At 31.9% G+C, this 11,887-nt stretch overlaps 1 protein-coding gene across 2 annotated transcripts; it reads left to right on the top strand.

Annotated features, from left to right (window-relative positions):
* Positions 6,219 to 11,291, top strand: LOC107613003 (beta-galactosidase 8). Of its 2 annotated transcripts, none has more exons than XM_021108615.1 (17): positions 6,219 to 6,855; positions 6,925 to 7,020; positions 7,354 to 7,466; positions 7,544 to 7,703; positions 7,787 to 7,930; positions 8,034 to 8,122; positions 8,202 to 8,307; positions 8,397 to 8,484; positions 8,592 to 8,710; positions 8,792 to 8,953; positions 9,065 to 9,264; positions 9,353 to 9,447; positions 9,612 to 9,742; positions 9,882 to 10,097; positions 10,177 to 10,388; positions 10,464 to 10,800; positions 10,895 to 11,291. In XM_021108615.1, exons 1-17 carry the CDS (start codon positions 6,691 to 6,693, stop codon positions 11,000 to 11,002), a joined length of 2,541 nt encoding a protein of 846 aa, XP_020964274.1. In that variant the 5' UTR covers positions 6,219 to 6,690; the 3' UTR covers positions 11,003 to 11,291. The 2 variants fall into 2 exon arrangements, with proteins under 2 accessions (XP_020964274.1, XP_016170304.1); XM_016314818.2 differs by having other exon boundaries at positions 6,221 to 6,855; positions 9,633 to 9,742.

The raw sequence follows: 11,887 nt of genomic DNA on the forward strand, positions 1-11,887 counted from the left end.
ATCTTTTTTATGTCAATCAAATAAGAATTTAATTTTGATGTTCTATTAGTATAAAATAGTTTTAAACATGCATCTAATTACGCAACACCATCAAAATTAAACTCATCAAATAATCAGGCGAGTATATCAAACAATATTGTGGAATACAAAATTATTAAATTTTTTGTTATATAATTTATTTAATTAAATTAAAAATGAGTTAACAAAATAATTTATGAGAATTTTTCATTTATTATTAATAGGTATATACATGTAAAAAAATTAAAAAATAAATATCAAATAAAAAAATAATAATTTTTTTTTTTAAATTAAATTGATGAGACAAAACTTTTTATGTAAAAGACAAATTAAAAATATATAAGAATGAATACAGTTTAGTAAGTAAAGTGAAGAGAAAGAAAAATGAAGGTGAAAGTTATGCGTGAGTTAATAACCGCAGTAAAACGGTATAAAATTTACAATTGTAGTGAATGGGAGCGAGAAAAAGATGGAGGCGATATAATCATTGAAGGAAAGAGAATAATGGCAATAGTAAGAATAAGAAAAGTGCACCTAATGTTGAGAGGAGAAGCACTAAAAATTGAATAACGAGATAAAAAAATTTATAACAGAATAATGAGATCAAACTGTTGGTATAAAATACTCACATAAAAAATATACCTAAAACAAAATTATAAGATTCATAAAAAAATTATTTATTATCCCTAATTATTATTTTTCTCCTTTTATATATGGCGTGGAAAATCAACATTTGGCATAGTTATTATCTAATTCAAAAAATTACAAAAATACATCTAAATAATTTTTACATACAGAAAAGCACAATCAGAATTAGAAAGAGAAGTAAAAAAAATTGAAAACGGATAAAATTAATTAAAAGGATAAATTATTGGAATAAAGAATTGAAGAAAAAGTTATGATTTCAACTATTAGTGAAATGCAAAAAGAAAATGAAATAGAAGAACATGTGTTACTATTAACAGTGAAAATTTTTTTATTTAAAGTAACTAACACATGTTCAAGAGAGTCTTTGTAATTAAAAAGTAAATTTAGATATAAAAATTCGGTATTGACACTATATATTGTTATAAATAAATGATTCTATATCAAAATGGTATAAACTATAAGTCACAAAAAAAAAAAAAATAGTATAAACTATAAAGTTCAATGCTTGTTATTAATTAATGAATTACAGGATACATAAAATAGAATTTGAATAAATATTTTCGTGTGTGCATGAGAATGTAGCTGTGTCATCCTTGCTGACCTTGAAAACTTTGAACTTGCTCCAAATATGTATTTTTCAAAAGCATATTGAGATTGTTTCGGCTTTCTAGGTATAATAAATCACTTTTTTTTTAATTCTCCACCAACTTGAATAGATAATATTTTTATGGTACTTTGCATGTATTTTTTTATAGTTCTTTTTATTTGTTTTATGCTTAAGTTTTCTTTAGGGTAAATAAGAATTGAATTTTAGATCATTTATAAAAGATTTTATAGTATATTATAAAATGAGGTCTGTTACACATACAAGTCTTTTTGTCTTACAAGTCTTACAAGTCCAATAAAACACACGCATTACACTTAATTAACGCATTACACACTTCCACATTTAAGAGTAAATAAAACGCATGTTATTCAACAACTTCCTATTTCCAAAGCGCGCTACTCACCATGCATTATGATTTATGAACGACTCTTCTTCTTCTTCCTCCATGAAAACAATTTTCTTGCCAAATTTGAAGATAATGGAACTTCAGAAATACACCCAAACGATTACAGAAATACACCCCAACGATTACAGAAATACACCCAAAGGATTACAGAAATACACCCAAACGGTTACAGGAATTCACCCAAACGATTATAGAAATACACCCAAAGGATTACAGAAATACACCCAAAGGATTACAAAAATACACCCAAAGGATTTAAGAAATACACCCAAAATTCGTTGAAATACACCTTATGCATATTTTAGAACTCTTTCTCTTTCTCCTTCTCATCTTCTGCTGTTTCTTCTTCTTCAAAAACGATTTTAGAGCTTGATGTCAAAAAACAATGGAAATCGAGAATAACGAAGAAAGAAAACAGAAAGAAAAGCACGTAAATGAAGAAAAAGAACAGAAAGAGGAAGAAGAACGTGCAGCAAGAAGAAGAAGAAGGAGAAAGAGAAGGCAATAAACGAAAGAAAAGAAGAAGAAGAGGAAGAGGAAGAAGAACGTGCAAGAAGAAGAAGAACGAGAAAGAGAAAGCAAGAAATGAAAGAAAAGAAGAAGAAGAAGAGGAGGAAGAGGAAGAGAAAGAAGAACGTGCAGCAAGAAGAAGAAGAAAGAGAAAGAGAAGGCAAGAAACGAAAGAAAAAAAGAAGAAGAGAAAGAGAAAGAAAAAGAACGTAGATCTTGCATCGCATTTTTTAGGTTTATTCATTAATTAACTTGTAAAGCATACAAGCCCAATGACTTGTATGCTGAGTTTTTCTGTTATAAAATTATTTTTTCTACAAATTTAAGTTAGGATTTTTTATCCTTTAAATTTGATATACATGATTTCTTTTTTTATTTCTTTACACAATCTTTTGTTGCTTCAAGAGAAATAAAGAATCTTTATTAAGTGATAATATAAATTGATTTGCAAACAAATGCTGAGTTTAAAACTGAGCTATGGTACCATTAAACCTGACGATATAATAATGAGATAGAAGCTTCATATATCACTTTGACAAAAATAGATTATCTTCGATATTCAATTAGAGACTAAAGACTTATCATTATAAAGACGGTGAGTCGGTGACCATCTATAAACCATAACCATCTATTTCTAAAATTGATTTTGATGTTGCAATTAAATCTGTGCTCTAAATAAAAGAAAGAAAAACAATTTTTATATAAATTTTCATCAATACACGGTATATTCGATCACATATCATTTTATACACATATTTTAACTACTACAATAATATACACAAAAATCTACTCTCTTAATCACTTTATTATACATACTAATTCGCATAGTACATAAATGACAAAAGTGATATAAAATATGAATATAAATTATGTAGTTTTTAATAATGATGTATTTTAATGTGATTTTGGCTAATTTCATTTAGGATTGTATATGGATTGGATTGGATAGAGTCTAAAATTTTATTTGATTTGTACTGCTTTTATCGGATCGGATCAAATATCAATTGGGTATATTCGCATCATTCAAAAAATTGATTTAAGTTCCTATTGGTTGTTTTTTTTTTTTTAAATGTTCAGAAAATCCATTTTTTCACATGTTTAAGTCTATTTACTCTTAAAATATTATGAATAAAAATTCTCTTGAATAACAAAAAAAATAATAATAACACAATATCTAAGTTTAATTGTTCTAAGTTGAAATACAATATAAAAAAATAAAAACAAGATATCATAAAATTCATGACAACACACTAAAATTCATAACACAATACTTGGTAAAACTAGGCTATTTATATGATGTGCGAATATGCAGATCTGTAGATCGGATTCACGAGTTTCACTACCAAATCTGCAGATCAGACCGCGAATATGCGAATATTATCTGATACATGTGGAGCCCTAATTTCATTCGATCAGTATTCATTATTCAGAATCATGTTTAAAAAAATATATATACAAATACAAATTACATTAACCTCATCAATATCATTTTAATCAAAATTAATTCTAAAAAAATACATGTATTCCATAATCCGTTTGCAAATAACGTTAATCCAAAAACACATACTCTTATATATATAAAACGGAAATGTTTGGTAACCAAAGAAAATCAACTAAAAATAGCTATAACTTGTCTTATTTAGTATTTATTAATTGTTGCGACAATTAATAAATACTAAATAAGGCAAGTTCTGACTTTTTTTTTTTTTATCTTTCTATCATTACCCTATATAAAAAAAGTTGTTAAAGATATAGAAACTTAAAATAAATAATTTTATGACAATGTTCAACCATGCTGAAACTGGCGTAGTAGGAGTAGAACTTAATTCGAGGCAATTGTGGAAGACCAAATTATTCTAACCTCCTTAATTAATTTGTAGGACCGGTGTCCATTGTCCACACCTCGTGCTCTTTAATTAGTTAACATCAATATTTCTTATTTCATTATGGTCCCCCCGGCCCTAAGCTTAGTAAGCTACACCATCAAGAAATTAAACTGAATTAAGGTACCTACTTGTATATTTATATATTTGCATGGTTTCTATATTACTTATTGTGTGACGAAATACTCATTAAGGTACCTACTTTGCATGATGAATCAATATCGATAGACTTTGCTAATGAACATTTCCTTATCGTTAAAGACAAATAATCGTGCTAAATTATACACCATATATTATATTAAAAGATTTTTATATCATTTCATCATTAAAGATGTTTCATAAAATATGCAGTAAATACCACAATCCACAAAAAGCCATATATATCTATATGATTAATTAGTTAGCTAAATAAATCATAATAAATAAATAAATCTCACCCATTTTTATTTGGCTATATTTAACATAAAAAAATGTCTAATAATTTGACGTGATGATGTAAGTTTCATTAGAAAGAATATTAGTAAGAGACCAAACCCTTTAAATATCTATTTATATATTTCGCATATTTTATCGTTGGATAGCATGATTTCAGCGGAATCTCAATCTTCAATCATGAATCACAATTCACATGCTTCGCAGAAATACCCAAGGCCCAAAAAAAAAAACATGTCTCATAGTACATACATTTTTTTAATATGCATGCAGTAGTTGTTGTACGCACATTATATATATTTATAATTTTACCACGCATACACTTTATGACTCTATATTTAATATCAGTATTTTCTTAACCATTAATTAAAATAATATAAATATATAATTAATTAATAGCAATTAATTATATTTTATATAAGATGTTTTCTAAATTGTGCTTGATAATGGCCAAGAGGTTTTTACGATGATGAAATAGTAGCAGAAATAGCGACAAGTTCCAGCAACAAATTCAGTTTGCGTAAAGAGTAAAAAGGAAAAAGAGTAACCGCAGTATCCAAGCAACGAACCTGTTGAAATGGTTCAGAGAATTTATTATTAATTTATTATTCTTCTTTTTACAGGTTTTCAGATTTTTTTATTTTTATTTTAAAAAAAAAGAGAAAAGGAATCACTGATTTATCATTTAGGTGCAACAGAGGTGTGAGCAAATCAACGGAATCGTTGAAAATTAAATCAATACTTATTTTTTGATATTAATTGCTTTTCACCTCAAATTAAAATTCTGAATGATACGTTGGAGAAATAGGGGCGGAGATCACGGAACTTCCAACAATTCCAATTCTTAGTATATAAAAAAATTTATAAAATATATAAAAGAACATCCATTTAATATGAAAAAGAAACATTCTGATACTTAGTAGAAGAAACATCTTAATGCCTAGCATAAGCACCAGATACTTAGTAGAAGAAACATCCTAATGCATAGCATAAGCACCATCCACCTAAAGATTTTGGATTCACCCAGAGACATTTGGCTGATTTTTTGCTGGTACCCTCTTTGTTCCCTAGCATTATTGTTTTATAAATAATGGATCAGGTGCAGTCGATTTCACGTGAAGTTGATAATCGAGAGCTGTTAGATAAAAATTTAGTCAAATAATCTAACAGCTCTCAGTTATCAACTTCATGTGAAGTCAACTGCACCTGAGTTTCTACCTTAATTTTAATACAATAACGGTGTAAAACAATCACATTTATTTTTTAGATGATCATTTACACAGTATATATATATATATATATATATAATTACTTTACACGCACAATGTATCAAAATTAAATTCATAAATAATAATCAATAAATTATCCATGGAAGGGAGCAATTGAGTTTGAAAAAGATTACAATGTTGGGAGAGAAGGCAATGCCGGTGAACTGATGCAGCAGCATTTAGTACCCACACCATCAAAGTAGTTGGCTGACTTTCTATCACATACATTTCCACTTTTGCCACTTACCCATTTAACAAATCAATTCCAATTATATTTTTATTCATATGAAGATGATTATTAAATGATATCATTTAATAATTTTTAGCTATTAACTTCACAACTGTATCAAAGTTTCTATCTTTTATTTATGCATAATTATTGACTCTTCAAAAAATCATGTTACAGTGGAAGTGTTATATGATGAAACATTACATTATCTGTTGGAACATGTTATTATAGTGTTACACCTGTCTTGTACCTAAAGCGTTCTCTTTTCTCAGCTTCACTAGCTTTATAGCCCTGTTGTTTCTTTTTGCTGGGTTCACATTATTGTGTTCCAAATCCCGTCAATGATTGCCTATCTCACTCTCAATCCATGTGTCATACCCCATTTTCTTTGAACATGTGTGTGTGAGAAAAATGAGCTCATAAATGTGTCAGAAAAATTAAGCTAAGCTAAGTGTTTGTCTTCTTCCTTCTTTGTTTTCTTGTTAGGCTAATCAGTATCACCGACAGAACCAAAACCTTTTAAATTAGTAACATAAACAGTTTAATATAAGTGTTGTTAATTAAGTACATGCATTTGGATCTGTTTGATTCCCTTCCCTCCTCTCTTTCACAAAGCGACAGCATTTTCACATGCATGTAACAGATTGAAAGCCAAAGCAAGATTGTGTTTTGTTCTAACAAGAGGCGCCATGAGGAGGAACCAGATAGTTTTGGTTTTGGTTTGGGTTATGGGCATTTGTGCCACCACATTGTTGTGTGCAACGGTGGACTATGATCACAGAGCATTGCTCATCGATGGAAAACGCCGTGTGTTGATATCTGGTTCTATTCATTACCCTCGAAGTACTCCAGAGGTGCCCCTCTCTTTCTCAATGTTTCTTTGTTACTTTCTAGTTTTTTAATGTTTTTAATTTTGGTTCCAGATGTGGCCAGACCTTATTCAGAAATCCAAAGATGGAGGATTGGATGTTATTGAGACATATGTTTTCTGGAATCAACATGAGCCAGTTAGAGGCCAGGTTTGGTTCTTCTCTTCTGTTCTGTTCTGTTTTCTTAACTTTACCATTTTTCTCATTCCCTTATTCATATGCTTCTTTTTTTATTATTTTTTATTTTTATCTGCAATGCAGTGTGACATATTTGAATTTAAATAATGGAAGCTTTTATCTTGTATTAGAAGTTGAAATAGGAATAAATCCACATGCTACTATCAGCTGAATTGCTACTATCCTTTCTTTTGCATCCTTAACATGTTTTCAATAATAATAATAATGATGATGGCATGAATTTGGCACAGAAAGACAATAATTGGTGACACCAAATGTTCCAATGAATGTTGTTGTTCTTGGCAGTATAATTTTGAGGGCAGGAACGATTTGGTGAGGTTTGTTAAGGCAGTAGCCGCTGCCGGTCTATACGTGCATCTTCGGATTGGTCCATATGTCTGTGCTGAATGGAATTATGGGTAAAGTTTTCTCTATGTGTTCTTTCTCTTCTCCTTAGGCTTTCAATTTCTGATACCTGACCTTAACTTCTCAACAGTGGTTTCCCTCTTTGGCTGCACTTTATTCCGGGAATTAAATTCCGAACAGACAATGAACCATTCAAGGCAGAAATGAAGCGATTCACGGCCAAGATTGTGGATATGATGAAGCAAGAAAAGCTCTATGCTTCACAAGGAGGACCTATTATTTTATCTCAGGTACCAGGTTTTAATGTAATGTTACTTTCTTTACAGCAATGTGTATATTTGTTATTAAGAATATGCTTACTTTCTAATGCCAGATTGAGAATGAGTATGGAAACATTGATGGGCCTTATGGCGCAGCAGGTAAATCATACATCAACTGGGCAGCATCAATGGCTACATCCCTTGATACTGGTGTTCCCTGGGTCATGTGCCAGCAAGCAGATGCTCCTGATCCGATTGTAAGTTCGCTCCTTTCGAATGTCTTAAGTGTTTGTGCTTTATGTTTTACAAGATTATCTGTCTACATTGATCTCACTTGATTTCGAATCTATATGCTTGCAGATCAATACATGCAACGGATTTTACTGTGATCAATTCACACCAAACTCTAACAAAAAACCAAAAATGTGGACTGAGAATTGGACTGGATGGTTAGCATCATTTTCTATATGAAACAATTAGTTATTTCAGTGTCATATATATATTTCTATCAATATTTTGGAATTGCAGGTTTCTTTTATTTGGTGGTGCTACTCCTCGTAGACCTGTGGAAGATATCGCATTCGCTGTAGCTCGCTTTTTCCAGAGAGGTGGAACATTTCAGAATTATTATATGGTAAAGCAATCTTATCAATGCTTTGTTTTTTCATTAACCATAACTAATAATAACTCTGCAACTTTTTTCATTGCATGATTTGAAAACAGTATCATGGAGGAACCAACTTTGACCGCACAAGTGGTGGACCTTTCATTGCCACAAGTTATGATTATGATGCACCAATTGATGAGTATGGTATGCTCTCAAGCAGATATATGAACTGAATTCCATGTACAATAATTACACTAAGCAATGTTCTGTGTGCATGTCTGTGATTTTTAATATCTATGATTATGCTGCAGGAATTATTAGGCAGCCTAAGTGGGGCCACCTTAAAGATCTGCATAAGGCCATAAAGCTTTGTGAAGAAGCATTGATAGCTACTGATCCAACAATTTCATCTCCTGGTCCAAAACTAGAGGTATAACTGGATTTGCATAAGGCCTTTTGTATGTTCTACAAAAGAATAATCTCTACATAATGAGTTCCTTTTAATTTATAGGTTGCAGTTTATAAAACAGGAGATAAATGTGCTGCGTTCCTTGCCAACGATAATGATAATTCCGATGCAACAGTAAAGTTCAATGGCAACTCATATCAGTTGCCAGCCTGGTCTGTGAGCATCTTACCAGACTGCAAGAATGTAGTGCTCAATACTGCAAAGGTTTGTCTCATCAACTACACTCACTCTCATGTTTATGTGGCTTCAGTGATGGATGGTTCATGATGTCAAAGTGTTGCGTAGCATGTAAGAAAATAACATCTTGTTTGACAGATTAATTCTGCATCTATGATTTCAAGCTTCACAACTGAATCCTCAAAAGCAGACACTTCTTTAGAAGCATCTACTTCAGGATGGAGCTGGATTAGCGAACCGGTTGGTATTTCGAAGGCAGATTCATTCGCTAAAATTGGATTAGTTGAGCAAATAAATACAACAGCTGATAGAAGTGATTACTTGTGGTACTCACTAAGGTATAGGCCTCCATGGTTGAAAGATCTTTCCTCTTACTGAAAATTTTTGTGCTCCTTGCTGACAACATTTTTTCTTGTGCTTTTAAAGTGTTGATCTTCAAGATGATGCTGGTTCTCAAGCTGTCCTTCATGTTGAGTCGCTTGGCCATGCACTTCATGCTTTCATCAATGGGAAGCTCGCAGGTAACTAAAATTTAAGCAATGACAATTGATGATATTTCTGGATAAGGATAACCCTGCATCTATGCATTTTCTTCCTCTCTATCTATTTAAGTCTGCAAAGCATTTGGAGAATTCATTCTTTCAACTAAGTTTTTCTTAGAATAATTTAATCATGATTATATAAGATATTGTTCAAAACATTTCAGGGAGCAGCCAAGGAAATGGTAACAAGCGGGCACTCGATGTGGACATCCCCATCACTCTTGTGGCTGGGAAGAACACAATTGATCTTCTTAGTTTGACTGTCGGACTTCAGGTTCATTTTATGCGATAATATAACATTTACAGCAGGCAAATTATGATTTAGTCTATAGCATGCAATTAAGTGTTATGCTTTTAGGCTTCACCATAAATCATTAGGCTTGATCAGCTAATTTGAACCTTTTACACATCAGAACTATGGATCTTTTTTCGACATATGGGGAGCCGGAATCACTGGTCCAGTTATATTGAAAGGTTTGAAGAATGGCAACACTGTTGATCTCTCTTCTCAGAAGTGGACTTATCAGGTTGGCCTCAAAGGTGAAGATTTAGGTCTATCTAGTGGAAGTTCCGGACAGTGGAACTCGCAATCTACCTTGCCTAAGAACCAACCATTCATTTGGTACAAGGTAACATTTTGTTTCTTCACACTGCTTAGTTTTCTACCTCTATACTTGCTACTAGCTAATATAGCACATGTTGGATTAGACGAATTTTGCTGCTCCATCTGGAAGTAATCCGGTTGCAATTGACTTCACCGGAATGGGAAAAGGCGAGGCTTGGGTTAATGGACAGAGCATTGGCCGCTACTGGCCTACTAATGCTGCTCCGAATGGCGTTTGCTCTGACTCATGCAATTATAGAGGGCCTTATACTTCAACCAAATGTCAGACAAATTGTGGAAAACCATCACAGACATTGTAAGTGTTGGATATAGTTAATGAGAAGAGTTGAAAGTAATCCTAACTTTCTGATAAACACTACTCTTGCTGCAGATACCATGTGCCGCGCTCGTGGCTGAAACCAGATGGCAACATTCTTGTATTGTTTGAGGAAAGTGGCGGCGATCCGACAAAGATTTCTTTTGGTACCAAACAGGTAGCTAGCTTGTGTGCACACATATCAGATTCTCACTTGCCACCGGTAGAAATGTGGAACTCAGACACGAAATCAGGTAAGAAAGTAGGGCCTGTGCTGTCACTCAAGTGTCCTCATCAAGATCAAGTCATCTCTTCCATCAAATTCGCAAGCTATGGAACGCCTTTAGGAACTTGTGGCGACTACTACCACGGACGCTGCAGCAGCAATAAGGCCATGTCCATTGTGCAGAAGGTGTTACTTTATCTCTAAGTTACTACTATGCTTTATTTATGTATTCCCTTTTCAGTTTTGTTTAAACTAACTCAAATGAGGTTTTAACTAACAGGCCTGCATTGGATCAAGTAGTTGTAGTGTTGGAGTATCAACTGATACATTTGGAGATCCTTGTAAGGGAGTGGCAAAGAGTTTAGCAGTTGAAGCAATTTGTACTTAAACAGACATTTTTTACCATCTTGGATTGATGGAGTATTGGTTAATGCAAGTGCTTCATGCTAAGAGCATTGCAAGATTGTATTATTGTAGTAAGCCAGGAAATAATTGCCAAAAATAGAAGATTAGTATAGTCCCACTTGCATGGAAAAGAAAGAAAGTCTTTCAATGATGCAAGATACGTGATTATAAATAACTCTTCCAAAGTCTCACTTCCTTAATTGAAAGTAATTGTATGAGGAAAAATTTTACTCAATTGGAAAATTTAAGGAGCATTTGAAGTTTCCTTTTAACTCTCTTATATTATTATCAAGAAATCATGTGTACAATAAAAAACAGTCATTTATATATATAATAATTAATTTGATGATTAATTTTGGTATGCAAATAGAAATTTTTTATAGGTAATCTGATTAAACATTTATCTACCAAATAGAAAAAAAAAATCTAGTATTAGGTTTCTAGTTGTAACTTGTAAGTAATGTTGCCAAGTCTTACCCAAACCAAAATTGCTTGCATCACCTTATTCATGTTTGGTAAGTAACCTTCTTTTCTTTATATTTGATTGAACCACGAAAAGCTTCCAACTTGCGACACGCCAGGGTCAGAAAAGACGACTATTTATTTTCTTCACATTGAATAATATTTAGGGTTGTGTTCTAATTTTGTTTTTTACCGTAAAAAAAATATAAAAAAAAAATCTAATTTTGTTTTTCAGTTATGTTGCCATGTTGGTAGTTTGATGACAAACGAAAACAACCGAAAGTGGTGTAATGTGTAAAATGGCCAAACTGTGTTGCCGTTGTTCCATTCTTTCTAATTTTCTAAACCTCAGCCCATAACTTTACATATTTTCTATTCCCCCCCACTAAATCTCTCCTTTTTATCG

This window comes from Arachis ipaensis, chromosome B08, assembly GCF_000816755.2.
Source record: "Arachis ipaensis cultivar K30076 chromosome B08, Araip1.1, whole genome shotgun sequence".
In the NCBI taxonomy this organism is placed as follows: domain Eukaryota; kingdom Viridiplantae; phylum Streptophyta; class Magnoliopsida; order Fabales; family Fabaceae; genus Arachis; species Arachis ipaensis.